The 19,798-nt window shown below is 36.7% G+C and overlaps 1 protein-coding gene across 2 annotated transcripts in view; it reads left to right on the top strand.

Moving 5' to 3' along the window:
* The first annotated feature begins 3,274 nt into the window (after nt 1–3,274).
* scaf8 (SR-related CTD-associated factor 8) overlaps nt 3,275–19,798 on the top strand; it is an 81,706-nt gene continuing 65,182 nt past the window's right edge. The window contains exons 1-2 of one of the 2 annotated variants that reach the window (XM_079852419.1): nt 3,275–3,462; nt 5,079–5,162. In XM_079852419.1, the coding sequence (XP_079708545.1) occupies nt 3,433–3,462; nt 5,079–5,162 (114 nt within the window). In that variant the 5' untranslated portion in view covers nt 3,275–3,432. The remainder of the gene's footprint in view (nt 3,463–5,078; nt 5,163–19,798) is intronic. The other variant, XM_079852420.1, reaches the window with a different exon arrangement.

The following is a 19,798-nucleotide window of genomic DNA, read 5'->3' as shown; positions in this document are numbered from 1 at the left end:
GGCATCTGTGGTGCTCTTTCTCGGCATGAAACCATACTGTTGTTCACAGATGGTCACCTCTTCTCTCAGCCTGGCTTCCACTACTCTTTCCCATAACTTCATGGTGTGACTGATCAACTTAATTCCCCTGTAGTTACTGCAGTTCTGCACATCTCCCTTATGCTTAAAGATCGGTACCAGCACACTCCTTCTCCATTCCTCAGGCATCCTCTCACCTTCCAAAATCTTGTTAAACAATCTGGTTAAAAACTCCACTGCCATCTCTCCTAAACATCTCCATGCTTCTACCAGTATGTCATCTGGTCCAACCGACTTTCCACTCTTCATCCTCTTAATCGCTGCTCTCACTTCCTCCTTACTAATCCTATCTACTTCCTGCTTTACTAACACCACATCATCCAACCTTCTCTCTCTCTCATTTTCCTCGTTCATCAGCTGCTCAAAATACTCCCTCCATCTTCTCAACAAACTCTCCTCACTAGTCAACACATTTCCATCTCCATCCTTTATTGCTCTAACTTGCAACACATCCTTCCCAGCTCGATCTCTCTGCCTGGCCAATCGGTACAAATCCTTTTCTCCTTCCTTAGTGTTCAACCTCTCATACAGCTCCTCGTATGCCTTTTCCTTGGCTTTCGCCACATCCCTCTTTACCTGTTGCCGCATCTCCTTGTACTCCTGCCTACTTTTCTCATCACCCTGTCGATCCCACTTCTGTTTTGTTAACCTCTTTCCCCTTATGCTCCCCTGCACTTCCTCATTCCACCACCACGTCTCCTTGTCTTCCTTTCTATTTCCAGATGTCACACCAAGTACCTTTCTAGCTGCCTCCCTCATCACTCCTGCGGTAGTTTCCCAATCATCCAGCACCTCTTCACCACCACCGAGCCTCTGACTGACCTCTTCCCTGAACCTCACACTACAGTCTTCCTCCTTCAGTTTCCACCATCTTATTCTTCTTTCAGTCCTTACTCTCCTCCTCTTCTTCTTCGTCTCCAAAACCATCCTACAGACCACCATCCGATGCTGTCTAGCTACACTGTCCCCTGCCAACACCTTACAGTCTCCAATCTCCTTCAGGTTGCATCTCCTACATAGAACATAGTCCACCTGTGTGCACCTTCCTCCACTCTTATAGGTCACCCTATGATCCTCCTTCTTCTTAAAATACGTATTCACCACTGCCATTTCCATCCTTTTAGCAAAATCTACCACCATCTGCCCTTCCACATTTCTCTCCTTTAGGCCATACCTACCCATAACCTTCTCATCACCTCTGTTCCCCTCACCTACATGTCCATTAAAGTCTGCCCCAATCACCAATCGTTCATTTCTAGGTACACCATCTACCACTTCATCTAATTCACTCCAGAATCTTTCCTTCTCCTCCATCTCACAGCCGACTTGTGGAGCATAGGCACTGATGACATTTATCATCATCCCTTCAACTTCCACCTTCACGATCATCACCCTATCAGAAACTCTCTTCACCTCCACTACACTCTTACTCTTCCTTCAGAATCACCCCTACACAATATCTCTTTCCATCCACACCATGATAGAACAGTTTAAACCCACCTCCAATGTTTCTGGCCTTACTCCCTTTCCACTTGGTCTCCTGAACACACAACATATCTACCCTTCTCCTCTCCATCATATCAGCTAACTCTCTCCCTTTACCAGTCATAGTGCCAACATTTAAAGTACCAACCCGAACCTCCACTCTCCTACACTTCTCCTTTCCCTGTCGCCTCTGTAGACGTCTTCCTCCTCTCCTCCTCCTCCTTCGGCCAACAGTAGCCCAATTTCCACCGGTACCCTGTTGGCTAACGATACCTGAGGCGGTCGTTGTTAACCCGGGCCTCGACCGATCCGGTATGAAATTCTTATTCGTGACCCGCATATTTGATTTGGCACATGTTTTACGCTGGATGCCCTTCCTAACGCAACCCTCCCCATTTATCCGGGCTTGGGACCGGCACTAAGAGTGCACTGGCTTGTGCCTCCCTAATGGCTGGGTTACATAAAGAAAAGTCTGGATTACATAAAATTGGATAACATTAACAGATCTGACCAAAATTTCTCTCTGTGAATGACATCTTCATCAAAACAACAATTCACTTCAGTGACTTACATTTCCTTAGAAAGGTTTTGGTCGGGTAAAATTTGTGAATTAATTTAAATGTTCTTTCTTTAACTTTATTGATAACTTTTGAGGCAAAGACCATTTCTCCCAAGGTAAATTCTCTACAATATTATTCAAATACGCTATGGCATTACATAAGGAATGATTATTATCTCTGGAAGAGAGCTCTGAATTATAATTTTTTGTTGTTGCTCTATCAGAAAAGCATATATTTCCGATCATTGTATCAGTTAGATTCAAAGAGTAAGTACATGGCATGGAAATGTAGTCCCTTGCAACCGTAAATACACGCAGAGGGAATGGTATATTCAGCAGGAATTTCTGTAAAAAATCTGAATATTTTCAAAAACAATATGCATAGCAGACTTTAGAACTATAGTTTTTGAAACAGTTGAAGCAGAAAAGTGATTTACTCTTGTTCCAAGTAATATCTGTGCGAAGAAAAGTTGTGTTTGTATATGAGAGGCCAGGCCAAAAGCATCTGCTTATTAGAAAGTTTGATAGTGATCTTTGTAACATTATAGCCTAGTTACAAAGTTGGAGAAAATTCAGGCCACCAACTTTAAAGAGAAAATATAATTAGGGATAAAATATATTAATATTCAAAAGTGAAGAGGGATTATTAAGGACATTTTTAAGCCAATTCATTTGAAAAGTACCTTAAAGTGTTTAAGGTAGTAAAATCTACAGTAAAAATCAAATCCTCCCTGTTTTATTGGATTCTACTGTCTATAGCCTAATAAAGTGGGTTTTATTTTTTCCAAACAAAATTACTTAACATGCTTTCAACCTTTTTTAATGTTCCTTTATCAACCTCCAGGGAGAGAGCTGCATACGTTATACGTCTCGACAATCCTTCAGCTGACTAAAATTTCTTCCTCTTAAATCTCTTTGCAGCCAAGAATCGAGTTTCCTTTGGGTTTTATTATTAGAGGATCAAAATGTAGTTTACATCTTGTTTTTGGTCTTTATTAATTACAATTCATAAGTAGGCCTATATAACTTGATTTTTCACAGGAATATTGCATATAGAGAGTGTAAGGGCACCTCTGAGATCATTTACAGGGCATTGTTCATTTCCCCAACCCACTGAATCGTGAGTCTCTCTGGGGGAGTCGACTCCGGGATGACTCGGTCTGTGTTTGTCTCGCGTTGTCAGCCATATTAGCGCCCTCCTCCATCTCGACCACCGCTAACTTCAGGACATGCGTGCATCAGGCCGGTTATAAGGACGAAGAGGCATAACGGTTTTTATCTGTTTGAAAGAACACTTTCAAATCTGTACAATGGAGGCCGTCAAGGCGTTTAACGGCGAGGTCTGTATGAAATTTATTTGTATGAATGTAGACACGATAAACTCGAGTGTAGGCCTCTGTTGTCATCAAGCCGGTTTCATGGTGCAGGCCATATATATCTTACATAATTTCAACATTTAATCTTTAAAAATCTGATAGGTCTGTGTGAATCTTTGCGTGCATTTTGAAAACCGAAAGAGTAACGTTAAATGCAATAAATTCAGATTAGTGCAGTTTTTTCCCGTCATCTTAGTGGAAAACATGTTGACCAATAATTTTAAACAAAAAAATAGTCCGGCAGCTAAAAGTAATCTTTATGCATTTTCTTAATTATAGTCTTTTTTGCTTTAGTATATTTTATCTTATTTAGGAAGTGCTGGTAATATGAGCGCTGATGTTTCCGCTTCGTGTAAGTGCTGGTGAGCAGCTGAGCTAATGTAGACAACAGGGCATCATAGGCCGCTCAAACTTAACTGCTTTTTACGGCATAACAAACATGTTTCAAATCAGTACGAAAATGCTGCAACCCTGGGAAAGTCATGTGATGCCCAAAGATATTGTAGATTGTCTCAATGAGTTTTGAGATACTGCCTTTGTTTTTAAAACTGAAATGCTAACAGTTAGCAGCAGACGATTAGCTGTGCTAGTGAACATCTAAACCTGTCTCAATGTAATAGACTTCACTTTTCTCTGAACTAGTTCAGTGAGGTCATATCTTTATCAATTAGTTAGTGTTTCAGTGTGAATTTTCATTCTCGTGGGCTACTTTATTTGAATTAAGGAATTATAATCAACCAACGAGTTGTATATTTTTATGGTTTAGGAGTGTAAATCATATACGTTTAGAGAAAAAGCGAAAAGAGTCCCAAAAAAGGAGCCTTGTGTAAAAGGACAATGTGATTTTATTGCAAATATATATTTGCAGTATCCCTGTAATACACCTTGTAGTTACAACATAATAGCAACAAACCAAAATGAATCATATATGTCTTTTGTTCTTGTTAGATGTTGTTTTATAAAAATAAAATAAAAAAAACAGTGAATTACTGAATACAAATATAGTACAAATATGTTAGGGTTATGTGATATATCGGCCGTTAAATGTTCATTTTTAATGTTATCCTTATCAGCCCGATAAGAAAATTTGGCCTATATATTAAAGCCTATAAAAAATTGATTATTTCCATCACCTACATTTCAGATGCACACTGTTCGCCATGATGGTTTTGAATTGCTTGAAATATGATTGGTATAACTTCAAAAAGGAAAATACAGTTAAGTGCAACATGCAAGTCTGTCATATAGGCTACATAAAATTATAATGAGAACATCATTATAATTGTGTCCTTGGGACATGGCTTTTAATTGTGAGACTTTTGTTCTTGTAATCCAGCTCTCAAAAATTATATAAAAAATTAGATTTATCGACTAATATACCAGTTATCGCCTTTCAAATATAAAGAATTATTGGTTATCGATTCGGTATCGGCCAAAATGTTCATATTGGTGCATCCCTAATATACATGTAATGCATATACGTGCATCCAGCAGATCACATTAGACTAAATTAATAACTTGCATTAAAAAGAAAGAATGTTAAGTCACAAATTCACCATATTTTTGTTTTTGTTTTTCAGCTGTACTCACTGAATGAATACAAACCACCTATATCCAAAGCAAAGATGACCCAGATTACAAAATCAGCAATTAAAGCTATAAAGGTAAGTTTAATAACAAGGTAACATAACATTAAGGCCAAGTTCTTATGGAGTCCCCCAACTGATTACTCTATTCCCATCTTGGATTTATCCCAAAGAACACGTTTATTCATGACCATTAAAGCATCATGTGTTAATACCCCCTAACCCCCTTCAGGGCTCCAGACTGCGACCAAATGGTCGCATTTTGCGACCAAATTTTGAGAGTGTGCGACTGAATTTTACATCCAGTTGCACATGTGCGAACGGGAAATGTTTTTTTTTTTTTTTTTCACTAAACGTGGAAGGGGCGCGTCAATGAATCCGGAATTTGTGGCAGGCAAATGAGTGTGAGAAGAATAGGGAATGGCCACTGTAACTGGCTAATGTGTGGAGGGGGAGGGTCCTAGAGATAATCGAGCGCGCGTAAACATCCGTGGGAAGGAGACGGAGACAAATATCAATGTCACAGACAGACACAGTCGGATGATGATGATTCAGAGTCAGAGGTTTGTAAGGTGATAAAGGCCTGAACCCACTATTTTCGGGAAGACTGTCTGCGAGAATTCAGCTGGTTGAGAGGTAGCCTACTGTAAGGAGACGAACTCCATGAGCTGCGAATGTTGCAGTTTAAACACAATACGCTAGTTAGACACATTCTCAGCCTCAAGCATAGAGTATGCCGTGACATGTTAATAAATAAAAACTAAATGAAAGTGGAAAGTGCTTCACAGACCGTTTAATAGTTCGAACCAATAATAGACAGCGCAGAGCTTCTCTCGCCAGTCGCGGGCCGATCGCGAACACGCGAAACAGTTACATCGTGGAGATCCAGTGAAGAAATCCATTGAGTTCGCGACAGAATTAATAACATTGCTGCGAGTTGCGTTTAGTGAGAAACGTTCAGATTTGACGCAGAATTCTCTGTTATAAACCATATCATATCAAACAGCGCTGACGTGGAAAACAGGAGAAACATCGTGCCATGAACGAACAAGTTATAGAAGGCTTTAGGTCCACAGATCAGCAACATTCACGATGGATTTAATGTAGTAACACTTACTGTAACTATGGTATATTGTGGTTATAACAGTACATCTTTTTCTAGCACTTCAAAACTATAATATCATATTTAAATGTTATTTTTAATGTGTTGACAAAACATTTTTGTTCATCCTTTAAAGATTGTCCCTATTTATAAAACTAAAAGTTTCAAGAAGTAGGAAAACTCACACTTATTTAAAAAAAAAGATAAAGATTAAATTACTATTGTAAACATAGCTGTAGAGGACGCTTATTGGCTATTTTCACTCCCTAATATCTGTTTTGTCACTCATTTTGCTTTTGAATTAATATTAAGACATTATGAATGATAATAATTAAAGTTAACTTTATCTATACACCTCAAATTAAGCTCAGTGCTTTGTCATCCCACAGTGCTACCAAATACTTTCTGTAGAACTTAGTGCTGCTGCCTTTAAATGTTAGTCTGGAGCCCTGTGAACTTAAAATAAAACTGCACATTGTAATTTCTGTACGTTAAGGCTATTTATTATCAAAGCATTTGTCAGTAATACAGTTATTTTGGGGGAAAATGTGAATAATTGCATTGCAAGGTGATTTAAGGTGTGCCCCTAAATTTTCTGCTTGCGCTCCTAAAATTTTAAGTCAGGGGCTACAGCGTTCCTAATAAAAAAAGTTAGTCTGGAGCCCTGCCCTTCCCAGATAACTCCCGTTTAAGTTGCATTTTTCTATTACATTTAATGTAAAATACAGGTAAATAAAGCTAAATGTTTATAACACTATTAACATAGCTATAGGCTATTTTAGTTCCCTTTACTCCTCAACAAATCCATTCAATTTAACGGTATTCAGAACAGAACAAGAATGAAATCAAGACAAAGACATCAAGACAAAAAAAATGTAATTTAAAGTGAAACTGAAACAAACTGGTGTTGGGCTCATGGAGACAACCTCGCTCATTCAGCACAAATCCAAATGTTTCCATATGCATGATGCATTTGGACGCTAACTATTATTTATTATGTATGCTAGGCTTTGTACTTCACTTGTGTTCCAATATCCATGTAAAACATAATCCTTTGCACGCGCAAAAATGAGCTTGGCACACAGGATGCGCTTTTAGCTGGTTTGGTTTCCTTTCCCAGGGTTCGTACGGTCATGAAAAACCTGGGAAAGTCATGGAATTTTACAATAGCAATTTCCAGGCCTGGAAAAGTTTTGGAAAAATAAATAAGCCCAGAAAGTTTGGAAAAGTCATGGAAATTAGCTTCAAAATATTTATGTAAGAGAATGTTTAGCCTTTGTGATAATATTGGTTAAATAAACTATAATACATAACGTTCATTCGATCCATCCGACTCCAGCATTGCATCAGATTTCGTTTTGCAGTGTTGAGCATTATAACCAGTCGCACACGTTTCTGTTGAGCTTATGAATGTGATGGTCAATCAGAGGTGTTCAGATTAGTCATCGCTGAAACAGTGTTTTGTTCAGTGGCAGTGCGTGCGCTCTCTGACTGAATTCTCCCATCATAAACAATAAAGTGCAGATTCAATGTAAAGAGCTTCATGTCGCAGTGTAGTGCGTTCCCGTGATTTTAACGGGAGTGTTTGTGAGAGCTTAAAGTCGCGCTAAGACCCAAGTTATGGACCGCTTCACGATCGGTCACGTTCTCTGCTCCCTTTGTGTACAGTTTATTCCAGTTAATATCATTTATTCATCATGCTGATAAGATTGTCTTCATTTTCTAATACGTAAAAATCATTAAAATAATTCATAAATGGTTCTTAGATTTTATCCGTTTAGCCAGAATATGACGTGCAGTTTCCCCAAACGCGAAAACATTTTTATTCATTTTATTAATAAAGATTAATAATCATTATTACAATATCAAGAGCATTAATTGACAATTATGACCTGTTAAGAGTTCTTGTTAATTTTATAATTTATGAGTAACATTATACAGTCTGTGTAAATAAACATTTATGCAGTATCAGTCTATATAGTATTATGATTGATTTAAGTAATTAAATGTAAATGTAAGTATTTGACAAGACAACACAGGTGATCATAAAAAATACCCCTGGAAATTAATGGCAAGCGGCTCCTTAATGGAAAAGTGAATTTCTGACTCTGAGATGGGGTAACGTCTGGCAGTTGCAGTTTGTACTTTGGTCTAAATAGCAGAAAAAATAAACTTGACTGTGTTTGGGGAATTCAAATTTGGACTTTATCTTGATGATAGATGGTTATCCAATGAGATTAATCGTAAATAGGAGCCAGAGCTGTTTTAAAGTATTCTTGGTTACCAAATTTTGTGTTCCAAAAGTTTGTCTCTCACTGCCACCTTGTAAAGTTACTGTCAGTGTTACTGGACAGTGGACACTTTTATTTATTTATTTATTTAACATTGTTGCTACTCCAATGCTATACAGTTGGGCTGAACGATTAATTGCATTATAATATCCCGATATGATAGAACGAGATTTAACCACAAAGGCTGCGATTACACTCTGGTCTTGGACACGCGAGAGTAAAGCAGTCTGCAGAGGAAGCATCAACTTGACACGCTACGCATATAGGCCTGGCATACAGGAAAGATCAGTTCATGTTTAGTCTATCTAATGTTGTATTGGTCAATACTATACAATAGGGGTGGGAGAAAAGATTCACTCCAACGTTTCTGGATCGATTCTGAGCTTAGTTTTTAACCACAGATGCATGATGACGCTGTGTGTGCTTTAGAAACACCCATATTCTGCTTGCTGCCAATTCCTACCCAACACACACACCACGCAAACCCTCAGTAAAATCTTTCATTAAGTTCGAAAAGGTTGAAGCGAATTACAAGGACATTCAGGATATGCGCATAGAAACGTGAGCTTTGCTTGATGTTACGCGTAGGGATGCACCGATACCATTTTCTCAGAACCGATCCGATCCAATACCTAAACATCTGAGTATCGGCCGATACCGATCCGATATCAGCAATTTTTTTTTTTTTTTTTAATCAATGTAGAATTTCTACACCTGAGTTTGTTGAACTGATAATTACTCTTTTGTGTGTTAAACATCATTATAAAGAAAAACAACAATTGAAAAAATTACATGATCATAATCTGACAAAATACTATTATAAACTAGATTAGTTGAAAATTCAGCAGCAAAAGTTACTCTAGAAAAATCATGAGCGCATAATAATTTAGTGAAAAAAACATTATTTAGTGGAGATGGAACAAACAAAAGTGAATAAGTGTAGCACTAAATTTGTTAAAATGTTACTCATTGCTCTTTGTTTTGTTGTAAAATACATTCATGAAGAACAGGTAAATATATTTATAATATATAATACTATAAAATGAAAAGACATTTCTTTTAAATGTAGAGCTCAGCTGTTTTAATGAGGCAGCAACATATTATAGATAGGCTATTAATTATCTTTCATTGCCCAAAAGTGTTATAACATGAAAGGCTCCAATACAGAACGGCACAAAGCGCTAATGCGGATCCTGTGCGCAGAACAATGTGTTTAAAGAGATATTTGATGCGTAGTTCCGGTGTATTATCAATGCAATAGTTTATTGAGCCTTTTCTTTTTAACAGTTTAAAAATGTCAGTTACTGTGCGCGTGAAGAACAATTATAGCGTTCTCTACTCCAGTGTTGTGATCTAAAAGACACCCCGGGAGAAAGTTACATGAACAGCAATAAACTCCAGCAAGATAAAGTCATTTTATGCGAAACCACAGACCTTTATCTACAGATCAATTAAAATAATAGTAACATTGAATCATCTTGGAGAGTTTCATCGTTGTTGTCAAACTTGTCGTCACCGAACGCGACATGCTGTTTGAGTGCTGAATGACTGACAGTTGCATCTGAGGGAAGCACTTAGGCTACTTGAATTTAACGACTTCAGTATTCATTTCTACGTCACATTAAACTATGGAATGGCTTTAGAACACTTATTATATAGTGCACGAAAAGTTGATGGTTCTTTATAATGTTTTTGTGCCTTTTGTGAGACTTAACAATAACACACAATAGTATATGCACAATATCGGATTTGGATCGGTCTCGTCTGACCGATACCCGATCCGTCAAAGAATGGCAGTATCGGATTCAATACCGATACTGAGTTACTCTACCAATACTGGTACAGTTACTACCAATACTGGGAACTGTCATCGCCAGTGGATATCGACTGTCACTAAAAATCAGTGGTAAAACGTAAGGAAATGCTAGATTTTTTTATAGCTGGCAAAGTTAAAGTCTAATGAAATACACTGACACCTTATGTTTGTCCTTTCAAAAGTAACTGAATGCCCTGCTACATATATTAGCCTACAGTAATCATAATTGTATTTAAATGGTAAATGGACTGCATTTATATAGCGCTTTCACAGACCCAATGGCCACCAAAGCGCTTTACAATATTGCCTCACATTCACCCATTCACTCACTCATTCATACACCGACGGCGGTGTCAGCCATGCAAGGCGATCCAGCTCGTCGGGAGCAGCTGGGGTTAGGTGTCTTGCTCAAGGACACCTCGACACTTGGTCAGGTGGAACCGGGGATTGAACCACCAACCTTTCGGTTTGTAGACAACCTACATGAACCACTGAACCACTGCCGCCCAAAACATATAAATGTACATGTATATGTATAATGATGTCATTATAAAATATATATTTGTTTATATACACACTATAAATGCATATATTTGAAAGTAATACATTTTCTGCTTAAAAAAAAAAAAACGTTCCGTACACAGCCTAGATGTACGCGCCCCCTGAACCCACATAATAAAGATGGACAGTGACATAGAAATTTGCACAAATTAAGCATACGTTCCATACAATTGAGGTATTATCGAAATATCTCAATTTTAATAATGAGTGATTATTTAACAAAAGGCATGTAAAACGGTCAGGGTTACATTTTAGACAGACACACACACACACACACACACCTCTGAAGCGATAGAAAAGTCCTCGGGACCGCATCACTCGCAAGATGAAACCTGCATTGGTGTACAAGGCTTAAGTCCACCATTCTCCAGTTGAGTGGTTGCTACACACACATAGTTTAGATGTGTCCGTGGTTGATGGCCAGAGTCTAGCCCGGGCAGCATCGCGGGGAAAGATGCACTGGAACTTTTGCACCTCGAAAACAAACGCGCGTCCCATCATTGCCTCTCTCATCTACTACGCGATATCACAGTTTGACATGTCTGTCATTGGAAAGTTCCACGTGGTGTCATGAATAATTAAGAGAAAGCGTCTTCTTATTGGATAAGAAAACTCAGTACATGAATAATTATGAGACACCGATGAGTTATCAGAGTACTATAGTGCTCTGCCACGTCACTGCCTATGACGTGGACACGATGAAGATTTTAAACCCGGAAGACGAAAATAGCGGAATTTTTTTTTAACCATTTTCCCCCTACTATTAAATCTAACAGATGCTAACATTGTCTTCAATGGTGTTCAACACACATACCTCTGTTAAAATCTCAGAAAACTTGGTTTAGGGTTTCATGACCCTTTAAGGACTGCTCCACACAGTTGCATGTGCAATAATAGTTTGTTTTTCATCCTAGTTCAATTAACCATATTGTTTAAAGGTGCTGTATGTATTTTTTTGACTCTACTAATGCATAAAAAATACCATAATATGTTTTGTTTTTTTTATTATACCATATATGGTATTTTTATTATACCATAATAAAAATACCATTTTTGACTACTAATGCATAAAAATACCATAATATGTTTGCAGACATTTAAGAGAATATGTGATGTTTAAGTTCACATACTTTGTTTCTCAGAAAAGGCAAAATAATTGAAAATATTCAAATCGGTAATGTCATAATCAGAATGTATTAGTTTGTGCAAGAAAAATGTCTGTCAAAATATAACGCACAACTTCCTGTTTCTGTCAGGAACCAGCACTTGACTTTTTAATTGGATTGGCTTCTATTCTTTTAAGCATGCAGTGTGAAATATTTCACTCAGTTCCCTGATCATTCTGATTTAATGTCAATGAGTAAAGATCGAATGTGTACTTTCGTGTGTTATGTATTCTGGTGTACATCTGTCTCTGAAAGACAGCATGTTTAAGCTGCTCAGGCTGCCATTTTCTCCTTCTCGCAAAGCAATGACGTAGTCAAAATATCCAGTAGTGTGGGTTTTCCAGGAGATGTATTTATGTCCCTGGACCTCTGCTTCTCGTAAATACTACTATGTATTTTGCACATTATTTGGGATGTGCGAAACAACGCTTTCCAATATTTTGAATTTGGACTGCAGTACTCATTTCAACCAGTAGCTGTCAGTATTACATATTGCACTTTTAAACCCTTCCTAATGAAAATCTCTAAAACTTATTTGGATTGTACCAAATTATCTGTGTACAATCCAATCAGGTTTTGTTGGTACTAGGGCTGTCGCGGTGAAGGAATTTCCCTTGTGGTGATTTTGAGTGGCTAAATAGCGCAATATGCCATTTATTTATTTTGATTTATTTGTTGCTATATAAATAAGTGTTACGCTGTGGTCAGCAGGCACAAAAATTAGGACATATTCAGTAACCGAAACCAAACAGCATTTACATTATCCTTTTACAATATTTACTTCTTATTAGGGTTTAAAGCGAGTTACAGTAATACACACTGGTGTCAAAAGGGACCACTTTCTTCCAAAGGAAAACACTATCTCTTACTATTAAAGTGAAAGAAGGAAAAAAAACCTTTGTAAGAATTTTTTACTGTCATAAGATATGTGATCATAACATATCTGGTTTATCTGGAATCATGTTAAACATTTAAATCAACACTTTGTAAGTCCATAAGTAGTTGTCCTTTAGTTTTTATTAATTTTATTATTATATGAGGTGTTTTTATACCTTTTAAAAGTGTGTGTTTGTATGAACTATTGTGTAAATTTTTTGTAGAACTGAAAATACAACTAAATAAACACTTTAATAAATTTATTGTCTTAAAAAAAGGGATGCACCAATACCACTTTTTCCAGAATGAGTACGAGACTAGGCTGGGTATTGGCAAGGGCCTCACAATTCGATACGTATCGCGATGCATGTCTCACAATTATTTTTTATTTTTTTTTAAATGTAAAAAAATAATAGAGCTGAAAATAAAACTTGCTGTGTACCATCTGAGGTATTCTGGTTTGTGTATCACATTATATTGATAACTCAGCAGAAAAATAAAAACTTTCATTCCGATTTATTAGATAATAATTATTAAATGTATTTATTTTTATAAGTTGTTGTCAGTGAACACACTGAAATGTATGAATTGCATATTGTCACTGAACACTTTTAACCTGTTAAGCTGCAACCCCACTTTTGAAAAATCCCCAGAAATGGCATACCCAAACTGAAACAGATACAGTTCATGAACCCTTTGCACTAAAAGCACAAGTATGATCTCATTTGAAAGCTGACACCTGGCAGTTTATTGTAAAGGTAGAATTAATTATTGTCATAATGACAAAAATTGTTATAAATAGCTTCAAAGTTTTGTAAAGTTATTAGAAATTAATTTTTATGAAGCATCCTCATGAAAATAAAATAGAAGTTGGCACTGGAGCAATCTAGAAATGCACTACAGCTAAAGCCACATGTCTAAACATTTTATGTTTAAAATCTGAAGATAATAAGTCCAAAACTCTGTATTTAGTTAAATGTTTTTCAAGACCATGTCAATGACTTTATTTTGATTTGACACTAAAATGCTGTTTATTGTCAACTTCTAACCATCTATGCAGTATATTGTCTCTATTGTTTTGTGGTGCAAACGATTCCCATTCAGTCTCAGTCTCCCCCTGCACACATTCACACCTCTCCAGCCTGGTTATGGCTCTAAATATGCATTTCTTTTGTCTGCATTATAGTTACTAACGACTGGCTATTCACATGCTATTCATAGGGTTTCAGTCCCTAATTTCTTTTCTCAAAGTTAACCTCACATTTTATCCTGTATCAAATGCATTTCTTGAATAAAGAAACAGTTCAGTAAGCATTCAAAAAATTATAAAAGTATAACTGCTAGTGGCAGGTGCACCTAGGGCTAGCTAGCATGTTAGCTTAGCACACCATCAATACACGACAATTTATGAGATTAAAACCATGTTTGTGCTCCAAACTTACTTTTATAACGCAAGTGAGTATTTTAAATAATCTTCTGTGATCTAATTTGGCTTCAGATAAAAAAACTAGACAGAAAATATACTATTGTATGGTATTCTGCACAATGACAGTCTATATAGATTAGCATTACATTAGAAGTATAATCTATTATTATGGAAATACCTGGCATGGCTTGAAAAACACAGGTAACTCAAATATCATTGCAATCATGTTTATTATCTTCAAAACATCTAACTGCATGTAACAGCGCGATCTCTGTAGCTTTGTGTGTATCAGTGACGTCCTGGAATGTCACATGATCATGGCTCTTCTTCATGTTCCATATATGGACTATTATTGTGCATAATAGCGCCCTCAGGCTATTGGTATGAATTTATAACACAGTATCAGAGTACCAAACGCTCATAAAGATTACATCGACGCATTTGGGTATAAATTCAATAAATATTATTCCTGTCTATAGAAATATGATGTGCATCTATGAGAATCTATCAATATTTCTCCAAATCTGAACATTTTTTAGCTAAAAGCCCTGAAGGATGTTGTTTTGTGTATCGCTGTCATGACGACAGCACGGGAGTTTTTTATGAATGAAAGCGGCTGACGCGCATAATTCATATTAAAGGTATCGACTCATTTTTTCATTTCATAACTCCTGACACAAATTAAGAAATAACTGTCACTATGAGTTTCTCAGAATACAATAGTGGTCAAATACTGAAACTTGAGTATTATATCTTTTTAATTATGTATAGTTTGTCAAGGTATAACATTAAATCTGATAGTAATTTTGAATTAAATAAATAAAAAACGCTTCAGTGCGCGGGCGCACTGGCAACGGTTAACAGGTTAAATAAAAATGTAGATGCCACAAAATTTATAAAACTGAAATAGTATGTTGTAAATAAATTAAGTGCATTAAAGGAGAAGTTCACTTTTAAAATGAAAATTCTGTCATCATATACTCACCCTCATGTTGTTTCAAACCTGTATGTATTTCTTTCTTATGCTGAACAGAAAGGAAGATAATTAGAAGATTATCAGTAACCAGACAGTTTTTGGGTCCCAATGACTTCCATAGTATTTTTTTTCCTACTATGGAAGTCATTGGGACCCAAAAACTGTCTGGTTACTGATAATCTTCTAATTATCTTCCTTTCTGTTCAGCAGAAGAAAGAAATTCATACAGGTTTGAAACAACATGAGGGTGAGTATATGATGACAGAATTTTCATTTTAAAAGTGAACTTCTCCTTTAAATGAAACATTCATACAACTGAAATAGTCAGTATGCTTAATATTCAACAATATTATTGATCTGCCTGCGTTGACACCATTGTATTAGAACTGAACTGGACGATGACTTCACTGTTTTCTCCAGAGCTGCTATCTCGATAAATTAACTAAATTATGTACTAATGATTTTTACAACCTAAATTAATCAAGTACTGAACTTACTTAATATGGACTATGATACTATTTTCTTCTAATGTAAAATTCTGTCAGTAATCACTCACCCTCATGTTGTTCCAACCCCGTAAGATTTTCTTTCATCTTCAGAACACAAATTAAGATATTTTGATGAAATCTGAGAGCTGGCTCATTCCTTCATAGGCTGCTAGGTAATTGCATCTGCCAGCCCAGAAAAGTTAGTTAAGACATTTATTTTCTTCAGTGTGGGCCTCTGAGTGAGTTCACAAGAACACCACGACGCATGCGCGAGAGCTGAGAAGATGACGCAGATGGGTCTCGATGTTGTTTAAAATGGTTCTAATGTGTGCATTTACTGAATGTCCGAATCGTGAGAAACCAACGAGAAAACGTAAAAGTGCCTTTCCAATGCCGCAAAATTGAATGGCTTACCTTTCACACTTTCCCATCAAATGATCGTGAGCGTCATCTTCTCAGTTCTCGTTCTCAGTGCGTCGTGGCGCTCTCCTGAACTCGCAACAGAGGCCCACACAGAAGAGAACGAATGTCTTTACTAACTTTTATGGGCCGGCAGATGCAATTACCTAGCAGCCTATGAGGGAGTGAGCCAGCTCTCAGATTTCATCAAAAATATCTTGATTTGTGTTCCGAAGATGAACGAAAGTCTTACGGGGTCAGAACAACATGAAGGTGAGTAATTACTTTCACAGAATTTTCATTTTTGGGTGAACTAACCCTTTAAGCCGGAGTTTTCAACCACACTACACGGCCGCAAATCCTTACAAATGAAATGCACCACTGACTCCGTTATCTTCTTTGCACAAGTTGAGGTAGACGGAAGCTTGTTGGTGTATCCTTTGTATCCAGATTTTGGCTGAGGTTGCAGTGCTGCCATTTCATCTGCGTGGTGTCTTAAGTGATAACGCAAGTTGGTTGTTTCTTGAATATTTTAGTGTAGCCTGGCAAAGCTTAAAAACAGCAATTGTTTTATCTAATTACCGGTATTATTATTTACTACTCCCTGACTTTTAAACCAAAGTGCACCCACATGTCGGCTCTGCAAGCTGGAGGCGCTTATATTTTCCGCCATGCTCTCTCCCGCTTACTTCTGAGACATTGGCCGCATGAATGTAAATTACGGGCAACTGTTAGCTTTGTAGACCGCGAGACAGCGATCTAGAGGATCTGAGGAGGTCGTTTGACACACAGAAGGGATTTGATGAAATGTTGACGTAATTTTAAACCAGTTTAAAGCATGATTTAAATTAAAAAAAGTATTGATGCTAGAGGTTGGAATATCGATATTTTGCACAGCCCTATACGAGACGATGCTTTCATTATTGTACTCTTTGGTACAAATTACCGATACCATTTTTTAAATTGCATTAGTAATAATAAAAAAAAGTATAGAACCCAAAGCAATATGAATCATATTAGTTGATTTAATTTGTTTACCAAATAAATGTTTTCTTTCATTATCTTATTTTTAGTTTAGTTATATATTGTATAGATATTATGATATGTTGTGAAACTAGAGGACTTTCTTCTTTTTCCCCAAGAACAGGCGAATAAGTTTAGTCTCCAGCAAACACAGATTTAGCAACAATCCTTCATATCTGGTGATTCTAAAATTTAGAGGATAAATGTGCAGTATGCACAACTTGGGATAAAGAGGTTTCTCTTTACTAATAATTTGAAAATGTCCTTTCATAAGATGAGGGCAGTGTGGTATGTTATGCTTTATTCATTCTGTGATCATTAAGGCTGATATCTTTTTCGAGTCATAGTCAGTATAGCACTACAATGATGAGGACTGGAGAACACACAGACTGCAGATTAACACATTTTTTTTCTTCTTTTTTTTTAAACCCTACTGAAATCAGAAATCTGTCCTCTTCACTAATTCTCATAGTTGAGAAACATATGTTTACTGATAACTAGCTAATTATGCTAAGATACTTTGTATGGAAAGTAGCCGTTCAGATAATTATTTAGTGCTGTTGTCTCAGTCTTGGCTGTGAGTGCACATTTTATTTATGGTTTGTTGATAAGGCGATTTTAAATGGTTAATGATGCTGGTTAATTGCTTAAAAGAATTTGACATGTTCATCCTTATTAAGAACCAAGATTAACTTTTGAAGTTGTTTTGTCTTTTGGGATATAAATAATATTAAAAAAATACTTTTTTTTTTTTTTCTTGTAACAAGGTGGCGCGTATAAGAGCATTTATAGCTGTTTTAGCTGAACCTGATTTATAAAGTGGTGATTTGAAGACAGATCATGTGAAGTAGTTTTTCAAGTTTTTGTTTGTAGAGTTTCATACGTTGTGGCAACACAGTAGTTGAGTGTATTGTGACAGGACATGAAATAATGAAAGTATGGGTTTAGTGCAAATAAAAAGTCAAAGGCCTCGTTTCTACCTGGTAAGATCTTTGATGGTTCAATCACAAGTGGTCAGCGCTCCATAAGTGGAAACCTTTTGTGATCACATCACTGAAACCCATACAAATTAATTGAAGGCACAATATGTAGGATTTTTGGATTGAAACCACTCGTTATATATTTTATATTAGTATATATGTTATATATTAGTTTTATGTTTTGTTGACTTGCATTATCCCAAATGTTTCCAACAATGTTTTAATCCAGAGAAATCCACAATTTTACATGCATTGCGTCGCCTGACAATGACATCATATCCGCGCTATCCTTGAGTTCAGGTTTTTCTTCCGTAGAAACCATGGAACCCCAAAGATGCTTTAATATATTATGTGTTTTATTAGACCGATGAGCAACTATTTGGAGACATTTATCGACAGAAAATGAATCATTGTTATTCAACACGGTTAGTCTTATTGTTATAATCTCTTGTTTTCTTGATTTACAGCGAGTATATAACATGTTTGTACCATGCCTCAGAGACAATGCTATTTTGTCAAGTGGCTAACATAGCCACAGTAACAGCATTTTCTCCATCATAATATATTTTAAATTAATTGCATGCTATTTAGCAGCACAAGTCATCCAGCTTTTGTTAGTATGATATTCTAGCATTGGCCTAACTTACTGCAGTGTGCAACAAGTCTCATACCAGCCCCCGAGCAAACGCACAGAGTTACGTTATAACATAACTTGCAACACACTTTTTAGTATGATTGTTTGACCAAGTAAAACAGCACTGAGTTACCCCACAATATTAATTCAAGTAAAGTTACCTGTATGAGTAGTAATTCAGCATGTGCTTCTATTTCATTAGAAAGAAATAATGTTAATTTAAGTGATCAAACATAACTGTAACAATGTTCAAGTTCAGGGAAGGAGGCGGCAGACATTAAACGTAACTTTAATCATAACTTTAATCGTAAAAGAAAAACAACAAAACGAAAGGACCGGCATCTGCTGACTGCGGCATAAGCACAATAAATGTAAAATATCCCAGGCTCTCGACCCTTCCCTGCTTCATACCACAGTAACATTAATAAAACTTAAATACATTAGCTCATCCATGAACATGATTTTGGATTGCTTTCCATCGGCTGTGGAGGTGAAGACGACACTTTCCATGACTCCACACTCAGTTGCGGCATCAAGCTACGTCTTTGTTTTGAATAAGCGACCTCTAGCAAAATTACATATTGTGCCTTTAAAAAACTGTGATTGCATCACCTTTGTATTGTAAATACTAATCTGTCAGGAATGCAAAGAGCAGTGAAGCACCACCTACTCACCCCACTCAACTAATGTAATCATTATGGGATGTGTTATGAGGACGTGTACCATACCAAAATATGCATTGAAATTGATGTCTGTGGCAAATAAGAGATAGAGATGAAAAGCCTAGTCTTGTGTTTGTGTCCATTCGTGTGACACTTGGCCCTAGGGGTGGGCAATATGAAAAATCTTATATCACGAAAATGTTTAGTAATTTTATTTCACGCTGAAGATATATATCACAATATAAAACATTGGGTATATGCCACAAGCGGAGGCAAGCATGAGTAATAAAAACCATCAGCTTGGAACAGTTCCG

Source organism: Squalius cephalus, assembly GCF_949319135.1.
Source record: "Squalius cephalus genome assembly, chromosome: 20".
Classification (NCBI taxonomy): Eukaryota; Metazoa; Chordata; class Actinopteri; order Cypriniformes; family Leuciscidae; genus Squalius; species Squalius cephalus.
Note: the sequence above shows the minus strand (reverse complement) of the source record. Positions and strands in the feature narration are given on the sequence as shown.